The 19,246-nt window shown below is 44.1% G+C and overlaps 1 protein-coding gene across 17 annotated transcripts in view; it reads left to right on the top strand.

Moving 5' to 3' along the window:
• CADPS (calcium dependent secretion activator) overlaps positions 1 to 19,246 on the top strand; it is a gene marked incomplete at both ends in the record, with an annotated part of 452,199 nt that overhangs the window by 225,095 nt on the left and 207,858 nt on the right. For all 17 annotated transcript variants that reach the window (XM_079794579.1, XM_079794578.1, XM_079794572.1 and 14 more), the window contains one exon: positions 468 to 589. In XM_079794579.1, the coding sequence (XP_079650705.1) occupies positions 468 to 589 (122 nt within the window). The remainder of the gene's footprint in view (positions 1 to 467; positions 590 to 19,246) is intronic.

Below are 19,246 nucleotides of genomic sequence, written 5' to 3'. Positions count from 1 at the left end.
TTGTCTCTGACCGTAATGCTGAATGCTACTTGCCCTTAACCTTAGCACTTCCATCATCACTATCCTACTATGAAGGCTGATGTAAAGTCATGGGCCTGTGTCTCTGCCAAGTGCTGAATTAAAAACTAGATTATTTTTCAAGAAATAGGAGATAGCAGATTTCTCTGTGGAAATGGAAACGGAGCCTGTGACGAACATAGAAAAGAGTAGCCATTTCACATTACCTGTCTGGCCCCCATGAGCATATGAATTAGGGAGACTTGTCTTTCCATCTGGGAGGCAGTAAGCTACACAGTCAGAATTACATCTTCATGCTAGACCGGGCCCAGCGTGGCTGGTAGAAACCTAGTAGACGCCATCAGGTATGTGCTGGCTTTTTTGTAACTTCTTCTCATGAATATATTTCCTCTAGATGCGTCTGCCCATGCTCTTTGGCAATAACTCCCACTTTGTGTGATCGTTTCCAGGTGGTGATCATGGAAGTGCAAGGCCTCAAATCCTTGGCTCCCAATCGCATTGTGTACTGCACAATGGAGGTGGAAGGGGGAGAGAAACTACAGACCGACCAGGCCGAGGCTTCTAAGCCCACGTAAGTGTTGTTTCTCCACCATTTATTGTCCACAAGGCTGTGATCACGGGCTGCAAGGTCCGGTTTCCATGGAAAATTCTAGAAAGCATATACTTTGTTGATTTTTTAAACAAGATGACTTGATTACACTTTATTTGGCAGCCATAACACATGTTCAAGTTCCTTTAAAGCAGAGAACAGAAGGAAATTAGAGAAACAACTTCTTCTCTGGAGGCAGAGAGTCCCAACTTCCATCCTTCAGTGTGGTGTGCAGGAGAGTTGGACATAACTTGGTCTTATTATATTTTCTAAATAATATTTGGTTTATTATAAAAACAATTATTTTTTCAAAATCATTATGTGTCACAGTTATAAATATATTAGCAAAGCAATCTGTTATGTTAAACCTAATACATCATTCTATGGTCTGTGCGTATTTGTCAAACTCTCAAATAGTCACTGTTACAGCCCTGCAGTCCTTCACTTGAGTGTGGGCAACAGAAAAATAATCACACAAATTGATAACTACAAATAGTTATAAATGCTGAGGAGAAAAGAGTGCTTTGAGAGGAGATAGCAGGGGCGCCTAAACCAGTTTGTGGGAACAGTCAGAGTAGGTTTTCCTTAGGAGTTACAAGCCATTTGGACTAATATTTTGAAAGTTGAACAAGGGCAGTGGGAATGGAAAGTGGGTTCCAGGAAGATTCAGCTTGTGCAAAGGCCCTGTGGCAAGGAGGAGTTGAAAGGCCAGTGGAGCTGGTGGTCCGAGAATAAGGTATGCCTAAGCTGCCACTGAGGCAGGAAGGGGACTCACGATGAAGGACCTTGTCAGGCCATGAGGAAAAAGCCTGGGGATACATGAGTGATGATGATGAATTCATTTGGGTCAACAACTCTTAGATCTCAAGGATTCTTGAGAGATCGCTGCTCTCTTCTCTGCCTAACGGGTGCCTCTCTCTCTTTCTTTTCTATCTCAATTAAGCCAGTTTAGACTAATGAGAATCTTTTCTTATTGTTGTTAATTCATAAAGAAATCATAGAAGGGGGAGCTCCAAACAGCAGCTTACTGCCTCTCCTCCCTCGCAGTATTATGCACTCTTTAGCAGAACATGAATAACTTGCCAGGATGTTCAAACAAAATAGTTCGAAGAAAGCACTGAATGTTTCCCAGACTAGAGAAAATATGAGGGCATTGTATGCCTTCAAGTGGTTCTTTGCATGAATAGGCAAAGGCCTCAGATGCTCAGAAGCTGCGTGAAATTAATGAGCATCTGCAGAAGGAAATTGAAACGGTGCAACTTGTCACTCGCCACCCTTCCTCCCTTTTTGAAACTTAGTTTCAAACTGTAAATGAATGCAGTTTTTTAAAAACTATTATTGATGAAATCCCAACGTTTCCCCCACTGTCGCCATGGCCTGGTCATTATCAATGCTATTATATCATGCTGCGTTATTCGCATGTGCTTTTAAAAAGTGCCATATAGCCTGGCTGGCATGGTTCAGTGGTTGAGCGTCAACCTATGAACCAGGAGGTCATGGTTCAATTCCTGGTCTCGGCATGTGCCCGGGTTGCAGGCTCGATCCCCAATGTGGGGCGTGCAGGAGGCAGCCAATCAATGATTCTTTCTCATCATTGATGTTTCTATCTCTCTCTCCCTCTCCATTCCTCTCTGAAAAAAAAAAAAGTGCCATATACTTGATATTTCTGCCAACCTTTTAAGATGTTGGGCCCAATATAGTGTCACAAGTGAAATAAGGAAGGAAAAGGCTCTGATTATTCTAACAGGCTGTTGCTTTATATGTGGTATTTTAACTAAAAATGTAATTCATGTCCTCTTACTGGGTTTAAAGATGTCAGTTGCCAAGGTAAATGATGAGCTGAATTCCATGTGCTTGTGAATGTTTAAAACCAAGTTTCAAATTACAAATTAATATGGAATACTTGGGTCTACTTACTTGAAATACTCGTATTTCACATATATATTCACTCATATCCATACATGTACATCATTTCACACTGAAACAGTTGGCTTTTCTAGCTGGTGTATATTTTTATTCCTCTTCAATCAGTGAGTGGGTATTACCAAAACCCCACTGAGGGTAGGTAGGTTGGTTGATTGTTTGGCTGGCTGGTTAGTTGGCTGGTTGGTTTCTTAATATAGTAGAAATGCAAGTCAAATCAGTGCACAGTGGCTACCTAGAGTGTTGTGATGAAAATGCTTCTGAAGCCAAATCTGTATTCAGAGGACAATAGTGCAATGATCAACTTATAATGTCTGCCATGCCAATGGAAGGAGTATGATTGCCCTGTGTTTGCCATTTCATACTATCCCAAAGAAATAGACCCAGGGTTTGAAATCTGCCAATGCTCTTGCTTCTTCCTGTCTTCTCCTTTATCCTTTCTATATAAATTCTCCTTATAACCTCTACTCATCTTCCATCTAAATCTTCAGTTCTTTTCCTGTGTGTCTTCTTTATCTTTCCTTTGTCATAGCCTGTTCTGGTAGTCTGCCTCCGCCACCAGTTCTATCTGGAGGATAGATGAGCCTGTTTGTGCAGATGCGTTTTCTCCCTCCCTCGTTTGGAGAATCCTCTCCATCATTTTTTTTCTTTGAAGCTTATATTTCTACTCCTTTCATCCCCTCTTCTACTTACAGCTTCTCCCATTAGTGATCTCCAGCTGTCATCTCTGCTATTTGATTTTGATTATCTCAAAAAGTATCCTTTGGAGGGTTAGCTTTCATCTGTTCTAAAAATTCTTTCATTGTCTGGCAAGTTTAGCCTTTTTTCTGCCCTATTCTTCTTCCGAACCTTGTCCTTGGCCCTTCTTACAGCCAGCTAATACTCGTATTTATTTAGTCATTCTAAAACTAAAATTCCATTCAAGCCAGTTTTATTTATTACTCATAAATTCTACTGATGCTACTACCAAGTGTTTCACCCAATAACTGGAACACAAACACCTATCCTATCATGTATCTACAAGGAATTTGGCTTTTGTCTTTTTTTTCAAGTACAGTCATAAATCCAGGAGTACATTACATAACCCGGCTTGTCCGAGAGTGGGCTTTCAGAACTGTCATGTATAGAATACACTAGGGAAAACAATGGCAGGGAGAGTGGCCTTTGGTCAAGTAAGATGGGGAAATACAAGACATTACATCTCCCTGTCGTCCTGAGTTTTTCAGGGTGTATGTCATCATTTCAAAGGCTGTGAAGATTTCTAACAATAAATAAATTGATTTATCAATAAGTTTCCCAATCTTTTTTTTAACTAACACCTATTAGCATTCATTGGAAATGCTGGTCTATATCATACAAACTCAGTAATAGAGGTTCTAAACTTTCCTTCATCTCCCTTATCAATGTCATCTCTCCACTTGGAGCCAGAGGCCTGTCTGGCATGCTTATGGTGTATCAGCTGCACATAAGAATGCTGTGTTCATGAATTAATTATACTTTTTGTTTGGGGAAAAAAAATGGCGTGTGTGTAGTCCTAACTCATCCTTCATTTTATCAATCTCCTTACAACATGTGGGCTATTTTCAAGCAGACTATATAGCCTGGGTTTTTAATATAGAAAGCCAGGAGAATATATGATCAAAAGTGTTTAAGATTTATATTTGTTTTAAACAATATTGCCTACATTTGCTCCACATTGTTTCTGCCTCTTGTGGGAAACCATGGGGGGTGGAGGCTGACGTAGCTGAAATCCTGTTTTAGGTGAGCAATGTCAGGAAGGCATGGCAATGAAGAAGGGAAATGCTCGTGGATTCAAGGACCCAGATAGATTTGTCCAGCTCCTTTGAAATAAAGCAAAGGACTTTTCTTGCCACGAGGCAGCGTCTCTCGAAGGGTTGCACTCTCACCTCTGCTGAAAACAGAGACCGTGTTAGGTGTTAGCAACATGGCATTGAGTAACAATCACGTGATAAGGAAGTTACTTTTTTCCCCATTTCTTCTTAAGTTCTGACCCAGTCAAGGAGAATGTTTTGATTTGGTTCTAGTAAATCTTTAACACCTGCAGTTAGAATTTCATAGCATTGCTCAGATCTCATTTGATCAAAGAAGTTTTCTGTGCTGGTCCTTGGTATGGTTAAAATGGAAACATGAAATTTAGGTCTGAGGAATGATAGGGAGGATAGGCACCTGCACTCTCTCAACAAGTGTGCAGGCAATGCTCTACTTGTTTCTGACTAATGCTGGGACTGGCCATGAACACCACAGGTCAAGCCGTGGCCTCATGGAGCGTCCATTCAGTAAAGATCAGGCAATAGCAAAGGAACAAGTGAGATAAAGGGAAATAGCAGGCGGGGTTGTGTTGCCTCCACTCATGGCTGGCGGTGCCCCTTTGTCTATGGCAGCAGTGACATGGTTTTCTTTTCTAAAGAAATCTATTAACATTTAAAAGGTGAGTTAATTAAAAAAAATACATTAAGTAAATAATAGCACAGGTGGTACCCAGATATGATTTAAAAATCATGAAAGTGTCTTGTGTTGCTATGTGGAAATGGCAGAGATTGGGAGGATGGTATGCAAATTACGTTGGGGAAATTGATGTAAGAAAACCTGGCGTAGTCCCTGAGGGGAAGGTGTGCTCCAAGACGCTCTCCCGTGGATTTGTACAGTGTAAGTTCCCCTCTAAAGAAGCACGCCCTGACCAGTAAGTACCAGAGAAAAGTAGGTCATTCGGTTGAAAAGAAAGGCAATTGGAGTTAGCAGCCCAATATTGTGCTGACTTATCTGAAATTATATTCTTCTAAGTTGAAACCAAGGACATCATTTGGCATTTGATTATATAACAAGTTCACTATTCCGTGATAAGCATGGCTTCATGATGCATGGATTTCATTATTGTCAGAAATTCAAAAACAATCAACCTGTTTGCTGCCACTTTCTGAGGGATAAAAAATAAATAAAATACCTGAACTGGTAAATCTTGCTATAGTCCTGGCATTTTTCAAGGGCATCTTATCTAATGAGACCGTATTTGTTTAAAAAAAAGCAAAACACAAGTACGTTCTGTGAAATATATTATTTGTCCTAATGGCACAACTCAGAATGGGCTCGGCTTATTAACCCGGTTGTTGGTAGAAATGCAGTTCCATTAAGTCAATTAAAGTCAGAACAAGGAAGCTGTGGCCTCCAGTTCCCTGCCTCGTGTATCATCTTCCTAATGGTACTTCCTTTCTCAATACAACTAGAAACGTTGTCTGTGTGTTGGGCCTTGCAGGGGTTGAAATGCAAACAATGTCTTTCCTGAGTGGCTCCTTGGAACTTCGCATGTGAGGAATGATAGGACGGGTAGGCACCTGCATCTCTCATCAAGTGTGCAGGCAATGCTCTGCCTGTTTCTCACAAATGCCGGGGCTACAGCCAGGAATTCCACAGGTCAAGCCATGGCCTCATGGCACGTACATCCTAGTAAAGGACATGGGCGATAGCAAACAACCACATAAATATACTATCAGATATTAGAAGACTGTATTTTTGTTCTGAAAGAAATGAAAAGGCTGTTGCACTAAAATGTAATGGAGCTGGAGAGTATCAGCCAAGGAAGCTGCCCACAGCCGGTAACGCGTGAGTTGGTACCTGAAGGAAGAGAAGGAACCAGCCACTGGAAGAGCTAGGAGAAGCATTTTAGGCCCAGGGAACTGTAGGTGCAAAGGCTTTGAGGTAGGAAGGGGCTTGGTGTGTTCCTGGACCAGAGAGGAGAGCAATGTGGCTGGAGTTTAGTCAGCAAGGGGAAGTGTGCTACAGGAAGGGTCTACAGAGCCAAGAGGGCCAGACAAGGCCAGGACTTGCAGGCCTTCTCCAAGACCACGGGGAGGAGCCACTGCCATATTTTAGGCCAGGGACATATGATTGGATTTTTATCTGGACACTGGGAGCATCTTTAAGGATCAGAGTAAACTTAGAACACACATGGAGCGCATACTGTTTGCCAGGTACTGGTGGGGACTAATGCAGACGTGCCCCTTGACATCACAGAGCCCTGGAGAAAAGCTGCCTGGAAAAATGCAAGTGCTGGGCCCAGAGTGATCAGTTCTTCAGGAGCCACCCCATGGAAAGCCGCCTCCTCACAAGCAGCTCCTGTCTGTCTGCCTTTCTCAAAACCCCACGCTCAGGGTCACAGTCCAGGAGACAGTTATGTGGTACTGAGTGGGAGCGTGTCTACCATTTCTCTTTGTTTTTCCTTTCTGAGAAAAGGCTTAGCTTCTCTCGGGGTTAATTAAATCATAGATGGTAAAGGCCAGCACTGACCCAGAAATTCAATTTTGCTAGGCTCCCTGAAGATATGTGAGTTGGGAGGAAGCAAAAATATAATCACAGTTTGTGATGCTTAGAGACTCTCCTCCCAGACCAGGAAGCTGGGTCCAAAAGCCACAACTGTCATTGAAAACCAGTTTGTGATCGCGCGTGAGCTGGAGGGTGAGAGTACGCTGGCGGGTCACACAGCAAACAGTGCAGGAGCTGGAGAGCGAGCTGGGGAACAAGCTTTGCGACGGGGGCTGGAGAACGAGTTTTGCAGAAGGAGTTCCTAGTGCTGCACCGACTTTGACAGAAGGTTGCCGCCTGTGTCATGTAGGTCACCACGCTTTCTAGCATCGCCGTGTGCTGAGAAGTGGTATCCAAGACCCCTTCTCCCTCAGCAGTCCTATGGTCCTTTGTCACCCAGCTGATCCAGAGGAAACCCAGAGTGGCAGAACTGAGGGCAGAGTTTTCAGGAATTGCAAGTAACTTTCAGTTGGTAAAACTAATAGAATTGGTAGGAGTTCCAGAATTGGATGATCGGGTGGTGGCTGGAGTTTGGCAGTTAGACAGTGATGCTCCATCCAAATGGGAGAAATCCTTGAAAGTTCTGATTTCATGGGAACTATGTTGGGCAGCAATGACACAAGGATGTTCTTGGTTTTTTTGTTTGTTTGTATACTTTTATTGATTTCAGAGAGGAAGAGGGAGAGAGAGATAGAAACACCCATGATGAGAGAGAGTTATGGATTGGCTGCCTCCTGCAAGTCCCCGACTGGGGATCGAGCCCTCAACCCGGGCATGTGCCCTTGACCAGAATCAAACCTGGGACCTTTCAGTTTTCAGGCCAGTGTTCTATCCACTGAGCCAAACTGGCTAGGGCAGATGTTCTTGTTTTTTAATCCTCACCCAAGGATAGGATGTTTTTTTATTGATTTTTGTACCAAGGACCAAACCCACAACCTACATATGTGCCCTATCCAGGAATCAAACCCAGAACCTTTTGGTGTATGGGATGATGCTCCAACCAACTGAGCCACTAAGCCAAGGCAAGAATGTATTTTTTAATGGCCCTCTAAGGACTAAGTGACAATAGGCCCATTGGCTGGCTTTCTGGTTTAGCTCTTGAATACTGTGCCTGAGCTTACTTGCCAATTATATCTAACTAGAGGCCTGATGCACGAAATTCGTGCAAGAGTAGGCCTTCCTTCCCCTGGCTTCTGGCACCAGCTCCCCTCTGGCACCCAGGACCTGGGCTTCCCTCGCAGCCCCAGCTTCGTCCAGAAGGTCGTCTGGAAGGACATCTGGTCTAATTAGCATATTATGCTTTTACTAGAGGCCTGGTGCACAAAATTCGTGCATGGGGGCAGGGGATGTCCCTCAGCCCAGCCTGCACCCTCTCCAATCTGGGACATCCCTCTCACAATCCAGGACTGTTGGCTCCCAACTGCTTGCCTACCTGCCTTCCTGATTGCCCCTAACCACTTCTGCCTGCCAGCCTGATCACCCCCTAACCACTCCCATGCCAGCCTGATTGATGTCTAACTGCTCCCTTGCCAGCCTGTTTGCCCCCAACTTCCCTCCTCTGCAGGCCTGGTCACCCCTAACTGCCCTCCCCTGCAGGGTTGATCACCTCCAACTGCCCTCCCTTGTAGGCCTGGTCCCTCTCAACTGCCCTCCCTTGCAGGCCTGGTGCCTCCCAACTGCCCTCCCCTGCTGGCCATCTTGTGGTGGCCATCTTGTGTCCACATGGGGGCAGGATCTTTGACCACGTGGGAGCAGCTATATTGTGTGTTGGAGTGATGGTCAATCTGCATATTACTCTTTTATTAGATAGGATAGAGGCCTGGTGCACAGGTGGGGGCCAGCTGGTTTTGCCTGGTGTCCCGGATCAGGGTGGGGGTTCCCTTGGGGAATGGGGCAGCCTGAGCAAGGGGCCTGTGGTGGTTTGCAGGCTGGCCACGCCCCCTGGCAACCCAAGCGGAGGCCCTGGTATCTGGGATTTATTTACCTTCTACAATTGAAACTTTGTATCCTGGAGTGGAGCCAAGCCTCCTGCTCGCTCCGTGGCTGGCAGCCATTTCTGTTTGGATTTGTTTACCTTCTATAATTGAAACTTTGTAGCCTTGAGTGGAGGCTTAGGTCGGCCAGGGCAGGGGAAAGCTTGGCTTCTTCTATCGCCTTGGAAACCCAAGCCTCCCTCCTACTTTCTCCGTGGCTGTAGCCATCTTGGTTGGGTTAATTTGCATACTCGCTCTGATTGGCAGGTGAGCGTGGCTTGTGGGTGTAGTGGAGTTAGGGTCAATTTGCATATTACTCTTTTATTAGGTAGGATCATTATAGATGCTGAGTAACCTGAGAACTGAATTGATTGCACATCACTGTTCAGTGAAATCCAATTTGATACACTTCTCCCAAGTGGGAAAATCCACTCTACTTCTTTTTTTTTTAAAATATATTTTATTGATTTTTTACAGAGAGGAAGAGAGAGGGATAGAGAGTTAGAAACATCGATGAGAGAGAAACATCGATCAGCTGCCTCTTGCACACCCCCTACTGGGGATGTGCCCGCAACCAAGGTACATGCCCTTGACTGGAATCGAACCTGGGACCCTTGAGTCCGCAGGCCGATGCTCTATCCACTGAGCCAAACCGGTTTCGGCCCACTCTACTCCTTACTTAGTGATCAGGGAGAATCTGGGAAGGAGTGTCATATAGCGACTTACCTGTAATAATGGGATACAGCCCCAAAACTCTACATTCTCACTAATAAGAAAACAAGAGAGCTTGGATTAGATTAACTGCTGCATAGAAGCAGTATGGCACCATGGACCAGAGCATAGAATCAGAAGCCACAGTACTGGGACCAGGTCTCAGCTATGTGACCGTGGGCAGGTTACCTAACCCTTCATGCCAAATTTTCCACATTCTTGTGGAAGCTATTATTATCATCATGGCTTCATTCTTGTTTGGAGGGAAAAGGTAGAATTGGAACAAAGAGTGACTTGCATCTAGAATAGTGATCACTAACTGATTCAAAATTTTGGGCCAGGTGCTGTACTAAGTATTTCATAGTCAGTGTCTTATTTGATGCCCTACCCAAAACTCTAAGATAGGTGCTATTGTTATTCTCATTTTACTGATAAAAATACTGAGGTTCAGAAAGGTTAAGTGATTTGGTCAGAGTTGCACTGATAATAAATAGCTAGCCAAGAATCAAACCCAAAGCCTGTACTTTTAAACGAATATATTTTTTATTGATTTCAGAGAGGAAGGGGGAGAGACAGAGAGAGAGAGAGAGAGAGAGAGAGAGAGAGAGAGAGAGAGAGAACCATCATTGATGACAGAGAATCATTGATTGGGAGCCCGCAACCCAGGCATGTGCCCTGACTGGAAATTGAACTATGACCTCCTGGTTCATAGGTCAACGCTCAACCACTGCGCCATGCTGAGCCCGGCCCAAAGCCTGTACTTCTAACTCATTCTGTTATCCTATCTTTCTGAAAGAAATCACACCACTAAAAGAAAGTAATTTAATTAGCATTACTTACTCAGCAAAACTAACAGGGCTCATTTCCTTTCCATAAACTGGGTATTTTTGTGGGTGAAATCACTGGACCTATGTAAATGGTGATGAGTGTGCTGTCATGCAGTAGCCCTCTCACAGATGCTCCATCTCTGCAGACACTCAGCAGGTGGCATTCAGCCCATGACCAGCAGCACTGCCAGGTGCTACACAGGTGAGTCTGCAGAGATGAGCCAGAGGTGGCCCCTGCCCTCAGGTGCTAACAAAGTCAGGGGAGCCACTAATGGTAATGATCACTATCCTTCTTCATGGAAATTAGTATCAATAATAATTGCCCCAACCATTTATTGAAATCTACTAGATGCCCAGCACAGAGCTAGCTGGTACCTTATCGCTGAGTCTGACAGACCTGGTCCAAATCCCAGCTCCACCCCTCACCAGCTGGGTGTCCCTGAGCAAGTGGATTCTCCTCATTGAGTTTCAGTTTCCTCAGATTTGAAATGGAGACAATAATATAACCTGCCCCATGGCAGTGGTGTTGAAAAATAAAATGATCCATGCTCAGGGCGGAGTTCAATGAATGGCATATTGTAACTTCTCAGGAAATATTATTAATAGTAAAAACCCACCATAATCTCACTGAATCCTGTTAAGAAATATCTACCCACTCATTACATACAAAGAAAAAGAAGCTCAGCAAAGTTAGGAAGCCTGCCCTAAATCCTACAGCTCCTTAACCTCAGGCTCCATGACTCCAAGCACCTGGGAAGCAAATAGCCACGTCGCCTAATGAGAAAGGGCACTATTGCCAAAATGCTTCCAAGAGGCGGGAACAGACCCTCGGGGTGCGCTGCTATCCATTTGATGATCAAGAGCTGATTCCCAAGGACAACAGAACGGGAAAGGGCGGTGTCCTCCCTGAGTCCCCATCCAGAGTCACAACACACCGTGGCATCAACCCCGATAGCCAAGTCTCCTCAAGCCCATTCTTTCAGCTTCTTTCTGGGTCAGAGCCTTTGTTCAGAGAGGTTAGCTGCTGAGATCATCCTTTCCACGGCTTCCTAAGTGCCGAGCATCCCCCTGCGCTGTGATATAGAGCTCATCTCCCTGCAGGGATGCAGGTGAGTGTGGGGCCTCCGGGAAGACAGATGCTCTTCTTGGCATGAGGCCAACCATCAGGGTGTTTGGAAAATTCCGGGCCTCTGGTGCTTTAATTCCAGAGTCCTTCAAAGTTCCCAGGGTTCCTTGGTAAGGACTCGAAAGCTGTCCCACCTCCATAGTCTCTGGTTGAGAGGGTTTGGGTGGAGCAGCTGTTTCTTGGAGCTCTCATAGCTGGAATCTGGTTGGAAACATGTTAGCGATTCTATGGAAAGTAAGGTGTGGCATAGGCATCAGAGAAAAGCTTTGGGTGAGACAAGACCTACCTTGGATCCCAGTTGTTACATTGGGTAAGCTACTAAATCCTCTGAACCTCAGTTGATGGCTAAAGACTTGTTGATGAGGATTCAAATTTAATTATATCAGCAAAGCGCTTGGCACAAATGTAAAACTGTTATTCTTATGTTTATAATTATTGCTGCTATGAGGGGAAGCCTAGGTAGAAAGGAAAAGAGATAGTACAGGCCACAAAAGTCAGGTGATAGGACCTAAAGAAGTGTAAGGTGTTTTATCGCTCAATTAGATGCCCTTTTACAGGTTCCCTTGTAATGTGTTCATTTACATGTAGATTTCTTACTTGCACTTGGAAAAGTCTGTATGTCAGGCGAGTTTTCTTATGATGCCTGACATGGGCAATGATACTCAGAGCTAAGCCTTACTGGCTAATGGTGAAGGGCTCTGGGAAAAAGCTTAAAAGGAGGCCCATACAATGGAATACTATTCAGCCACAAGAAAGGACAAAATGCTACCATTTGCCACAACATGGATGGACCTTGAGAATATCATGTTAAGTGAAATAACTCAGTCAGGAAAAGCTAAGAACCATGATTTCACTCACATGCGGGATATAAAACTGAAACTCATAGACACAGACAACAGTATGGTGGTTGCTAGAGGGAAGGGAATAGCGGTTAGTAAAGGATAAAGGGGGCCAAATATATGGTGACAGAAGATGACTTGACTTTGGGTGGTGAGCATACAATACAATATACAGATCATGTATCATAGAAATATACAGTTGAAACCTATATAATCTTATTATTAATGTCACCCCAATAAATTCAATAAAAATCAATAAAAATTTAAAAAGGAAATTAAAGTATTTAAACTATCCCTTTGCATGAAAAACATAAAATAAATAAAATAAAAAGGAGGGCCATGTGATGGACTTGGAAATCTCTTTAGAATACTGATGATTATCTATACTAATAATAGACAAATATGTAACTTGACTATACCTCCATGATGCCCACAGCCAATCAGAAGTGAGTATGCAAATTAACCTGACAAAGATGGTGAGCCTGTGGGCAGCCCACACATGCACAGGCTCTGAGCAGCCGGGGGCAGGATGGGATGCCTGTCGCGTCACTGTGACGATGCAACGGGCATTCCCACCTCCCGGCTGCTTCAGGCCTATGTGCGCAGGCGCCGAGCAGCCAGGCATGGGGTGGGACGCCCACCCACCCTCTGCGTAGCCAGGGCGGCATCCCCGGGACCCCACCCGCTTTGAGCCTGTAGCCAAGTGGCCAGGATCCCAGGGACACCACTGGAATGTTCGGTCCTGTCAGCCTGGCCTGGGGGTGGCTGGAGTTCACAGTCCTTTTGGTTTGTGCAGCCCCTGGACCAGAAGTGGAAACCAAGGGCATGGGGAGCACCAGGAATTCTGGGAATTGTAGTTCTGGTGGCAGATGCATTGCAGGATCTCCTAGACACTAGAGCAGACTTCCTCAAACTACGGCCCCCGCGGGCCACATGCAGGTGTTTTTGCCGTTTTGGTTTTTTACTTCAAAATAAGATATGTGCAGTGTGCATAGGAATTTGTTCATAGTTGTTTTTTTTTAACTATATTCCGGCCCTCCAACGGTCTGAGGGACAGTGAACTGGCCCCCTGTTTAAAAAGTTTGAGGACCCCTGCACTAGAGCAAAATGAGCCTGGAGCAAGTTACTGTTGCAGGTGGGGGATGGAGGGAAAGCAAAGGTGAGAGACATAAGTAAAGTCACAGTGATGAGGAAAAATTAAAGGGAAGATATCCTGCAACTTCTAGGAAATCTCCACCAATGGAGCAAAGAAAAAAAAAGACCTCTGTTATTCTGTGAGTGCCAAATCAAACTGGGTTGGGGTCTCAAACCATTCGCTCATATGATTGCAAAGACAGACACAAACTCCCGGATTGGAGAGGGCTCCCCTGAGGGCTCCCAAATTGGAGAGGGTGCAGGTCAGGCTGAGGGACCCACCCCCTGTGCACGAATCTTCGTGCACTGGGCCCCTAGTAATGATATAATGAGCAGAGAAATTTCTCCATTCAAATGAGTACTAAATATTCAAAACAACAGAAATGGCTGCAAAATACACACACACACACACACACACACACACACACACACACACACCAAAAACAAACAAACAGAAAAATCTAGAAAATAGAGTGAATCCAGTGTATGAGCTCTTCTTGACACTAAACCACGGTCACTTTTCAAGTAATGACAGAATACACACACACACACACACACACACACACACACACACATCAAGGAATTGCTAAGTGCATCCCAAATTAAACTAAATCTCTATAAACGTGGAGATATCTTGCCATTTAGCAAACAAGTTGCCATGTAATCTAATGAAGGCAGGGTTTTATTGTTTCAGATTTTTTCTTTTGCAAATTTACTAGCGAGATAAAAGGAGTAAAAAGAGGGGTCTTATCTATCACTTGTTTACATATCAAGAAGTACCATAGAATTGCAATGTAACCATCTGAGGACTGTTAAAGGAGAATTGGAGGCAGGAATCTCGGCATCTGCATCTGAGGTCCTAGATGCTGGGACTTGGCCCTGCCATGTGCTGTCACCTGTTCTTCTCCCCCGGGCTCAGTCATGCCGTTTCCACTCCAGGTACAGAACCAGATTTTCTGTTGCACTGAATGTGTCAGGGCTTGGGACCTGGAAAATGCTTCTCTCTCCCTCCCACTTTCCTACTTAGAGAGACCCCGAACAAAACAAACCTCAGCCAGCCTGTCCTCTAGAATGGCAGCCTCCAGAGCTCATTGTGCTCTGTTGGTTATTGTGATCAGGACTCATCTCCAGGGCCTGCCACGTGACCCCCCAAATACATGTGAATCAGGGTGAGAATCTGCTTATAGAGAGAGGAGCACACGAAGCTATTCACTCCATTCAGTCCGTCCTTCCTTTTTCTCACCCTGGGAGTGGCTTTTATATGTAAACACTCTGCAAGGTGCAGGGCATACAACAGGAACCAAAGAAGCAAAAGGCCTACCACGGTGGCACCATATCGAATGGGACAGGCAGATATTAGACAAGACCATTTGTAACCACTGGGTCGAGATGCATCCGAGTCTGGCTTTGGCCTGCAGTTCAATCAACATCTACGCTACAGCTTTCTCCAACCTCGCCTTCAGAAAGCCTAATACTCAAATGCCATTTCAAAGTCATGTGTGGCGTCTCTGCACTTGTGCCCACTCCATGATCATGCAACACATAAGTAACCCTCATGGCCAATCGGTGTGACAAATGTCTGTAACACAAACAAGGCATGCCATTCTTCCTCGTAGTTCATACAGAGTATTCATTTGAAATATCACTGAGCATTCCAAATGCATTTTGAAGTCAAAATGGTTAAATGTGCTTTATGTGCTGGAATCCTATCAGTCAGTGCAAATGCATAAATCAAAATGTCAACATGTAATAACTGACTCTATAAAACTGCTTATTTTATATGAAAAATATTAAGATTTTTCAAACAGATGAATAAATAAGTAGATAAAATAATGTAACTTGATAGCTTTAGAATGATTATAATATCCCTTTTGAGCCAAGAAAACTTTATATAACATAAATAATAATGCAAGGCAGAAAGATTAAGGTAAGGCTATGTTATAATTCTAATCTTTGCAGACCTGCTTGGCATAGTAGCAATCATCACATTAATCAAAATAAGGTAAAGCTTACCTTAATCCATCCCTATCCAAAAGGAAGGAAAGCTGTTACAGCTAACAGTTCCCCACACTGCAGAGCTGACCCCAAAATATCTCCTCCACCAGCCCTCGAGGCAAAATGAACATCTATTTGGTGTCTATCCTCATTGTGTCATATGAAGATGCAAGGGGGAGTTTTTAGCTGATAGTGCTAAGAAATTATCTTTCCTACACCATAATAGCAAAAGTTTAAATGTTGACTATTAAAATTTTATAATAAAGTTGCAATGATAACTACATTGTTAATAATTTTATTTGATTCTTGTATTCCCAGAAGCTTATTCTGTAATGTCGATACTTTGGCCAAATATTTGCTTGTAACTCTCAGCTCATGCAGCATTCAGTCAATGTAGGGTCAGGGCCCTCAGCTCTGCTGTGATCGGTGCAGATGAACCACGTTGGAGAGAGAAACTGTTTTGTTAGATTGGCCAGAAAGTGTCCCTAAGATGTGACAACTGGACAAGAAGGAACCAGACTGGCAAAGTGCGTGCTGCTTAGAGAGAATGGGGAGTTCAGAGACCCTGTGATAAGGAGCCTGCGTATCTGAGGGGCTGGGAGGAGTGAGCAGATTGAGAGGGGAAGGAAGGGAAGGAGTCAGCAAGGCCATACCCCAGGTCTGGAGGCCCAGGTAAGAAGTTTGGATTATAAGCCCGAAAGTAACCTGATGGGGTTTACATCTCGGAAAGATCCCTCTGGCTGCTGTCCGGAGCGTGGCTATGCAGGGCTTGGGCAGCAGTGGAAGCTGGGGCCAGCTGGGAGGCTGCTGTCGTCATGTGGCCAATGGTAGTGGCTGGCGGTGGCAGAGAAAGGGGAGTAAAAGGGGCACGTTCAAAACACACTGGGACCTAGAACCAAGACCCTCCTTCCTTCCCTAGTCTGCTCTTTTCCCAAAGAGAGTACCACGGCCTCTGGGGGTTGCATTCTAGCCCTGGACAACATTTGGCTCTTCTCTCATGAGTTTGCAATTGTTTATTACCCCCAAACCTGGCTTTGCACATACCGCTTGCCAGTTTGCACCCTGTAGTTCCAGCGTCATGGGGAACGACCTTGAGTGAGTTGAAGCCAGCCAGCCAGCATCTCTTACAACCTTGTGGGCAATGGATGAGCAGCTGGGAACTGGGGCAGTCAGTTCTCCAGCCGAGCCTTCTGTTTCCTCCAAGGATGACTCCACAGCTGTACCACATTTGTAAAGACGTGTCTTTTACAGAACGTTACATGCTGATATTAGGGTGTCATTGACACCAAATGAAAAGAGAAAATGAACACGTTCACTTCCCCCAGAAGGTTTTATTTGCTGCTTCATTTAAAAGTCAGGGTGTACTGTGCTACGGTAATGCTCGCCGCTGATGGAGAGTTAATGTGAAAGGATCTCAAGAAATCGCCTACAATGGGTCCCATCTCACTGTGCCAGAGAGTGGCTCTCCGTGGATAATGGCAGTGTTGGGTCCTTGAAGGCTTTCAGGAGGGAAGTGTTTAATTGCATGTAAGTAAGTCAGGCTTGAGTCCAACTTTGCAGGGGACTCTCAGACCCAGGGCTCTCCTAACAGAGGCAGCTGCTGAAACATCTGGGCGGGAAATACGTATTTTTTTGCCTCTATTTCCAACAACATTTTCTTTTAGTCTCTATATTGAATCAAGCTGTACTTGGTCTTATTATTGGCTTAGTATTTAAAATTAGATCTGATGTTTCTGATCAAAAATCATTGCCAAAAACGGAGCGAAAGAGTAAGTAAGGAAAAGTTAAATATCACTCATGATCACAATACCTGGCAATAATGATGGTAAATGTTTTGGTGGTGTTTTCTAGTTTGCTCTTCTGTATTTCTTGAGTGTGGGTACACACACCCACAGAGATATGCACGTGATAGGTAATCGTTTACGGAAATCTTTACACTCACCTGATTGTTTCTTTCGGAGAGATTCCTAGAAATGGTATTATATGTTCACAGCTAGTTATTTCCTTCATGTTGGTGAGTAAGGTGACCAGCTCATCCTGGTTTGTCCAGGGTTTTGGTCTTAGCACTGAAAGTCAGTGTCCTGGGTAAATTGGTAGTTGGCCGCCCTGTCTGAGTGACATAGTCCTGGGGAGAGTGTATGGCCGATCGTCACTCACTGAATGTATTGGTCAGAAGCCCTGTGTTCTCAGCTTCCATCAGGATGCGCCTTTTTCTCTGGCCACCTCAGAGAATTCATTGCCGCTTTTAAGCTTGAGCCTGGAATTAAGATGCGGGTCGATTCTTCATATACAAACAGCAAACAAGTCATTGTGCACAGATGAAGGTCACTCTCCAGGCTCACTGAGCGATCTCAATCTGCTCCATTTGTCCAGATACTTAAAAAGCTTCACAATTAGAATTATTATGTAAATAGCGAGCGTGGTGTTTGTACATTGATGTGAGAACAATTAATGCCTTCATTATATTTGTGCAGGATCTTGTTTAACACATCAGGAGAAAACATCAGGATTAAAGTACACAGGGAGAGACAATGAAGCAAACGTGGCTCATCTTCCAGGCCCTTTGCAATAACTAGTAACAATTTAAGTCCTTTTCTTAAACAGTTTGTTCGTTAATCCCTTCACATTTTTTTAACCTACCAGGGATCTGGCCACCTATCCATATTGTAAATGTCTGCCAAGCAAGTGCTAGGACCAGAGTTAAAACCACTGGCTTCAACTGAACTACTGAATACCTAAACTTTTCTAGGGTCTAGGGAAAATGATTATATATAAAAACTATGCATGTGTAAATATAAAAAACAAATATAAAAATAATTTGAGAAAAAAAAGAGAGAGGAAGGGAAAGGGAGAGAGAGAAAAAAGGAATCTCCTTTTTGGCTTTTATTATCTCTTTTTAATATATACACACACAAAAGTTTTGACCCACATTTGAAATGGAAAATATTGAGGAACTTATGAAAGAGGATGAGAAACCTATATAACCTTGAAGATACTCTAAGTAGAGAGGTGGTTAATAGGACTTCATTCTAAACCCAAGTGGCCAGGGTGATTAAAACCACAAGGCTCTTGAAATTGCCATCAAACACCTCATTAAAAAGTGGGGGTAAATCACACAAAACTTCAAGCCAGCAGTATTTACACTGATTATTTGGACCCAAAGTGCTGATCAGAAGTGCATACTTTCTCTGCATGAGGTTAAACCTACTCAAGGTTGATGAGTGATTAAATTTCTTCAGAGGAATGCTTATTTTCAAAAGAAAATGGGAAAGCACAGATCCAAAAATATCATCAGTTCAACTAAGCAAAGGCCATGGTTTGGTGCGTTCTGCTGTCCGTTGCCTCAGGTCTCCAGATCCCTCTTTGCACCCTGATTTTACCCGCTTATTCTGCGCCCTGATTCATACATTTCCTTTCTCATTAAGTAAATACTCGTTCACATAAAATGTGAATTCGACAATGCTCCAGGCACAAGGCATAGGCCCTGCCCTCAGGGCGGAAACATACACACGTAAACCAATAAGATGATTAAAGACCGCAGTAGGACTCCAGAAACAAAACAAAACAGGCTGATATTATGAGAATGACTGGCTGGAGAGAAATCCCCTTTGGATGGCTGGCCAGGAAGTCCCTCATGAGGGACTAGAATCGAGGTTACAGTGTCAGGGTCCAGTCATTGTAGATCAAACACAGAAGCATTTAAGGGAGAGAACAAAGCAAGTTGTAAGTGGGGTGGGAATCGCTTGTGATGTTCCAGGGACAGAGAGGACATTGCGTCAGGAGTATGTGAGTAA

The sequence above is a fragment of the Cnephaeus nilssonii genome, assembly GCF_951640355.1.
Source record: "Cnephaeus nilssonii genome assembly, chromosome: 17".
NCBI lineage: Eukaryota > Metazoa > Chordata > Mammalia > Chiroptera > Vespertilionidae > Cnephaeus > Cnephaeus nilssonii.
This window is presented reverse-complemented; position numbering and strand designations above follow the sequence as displayed.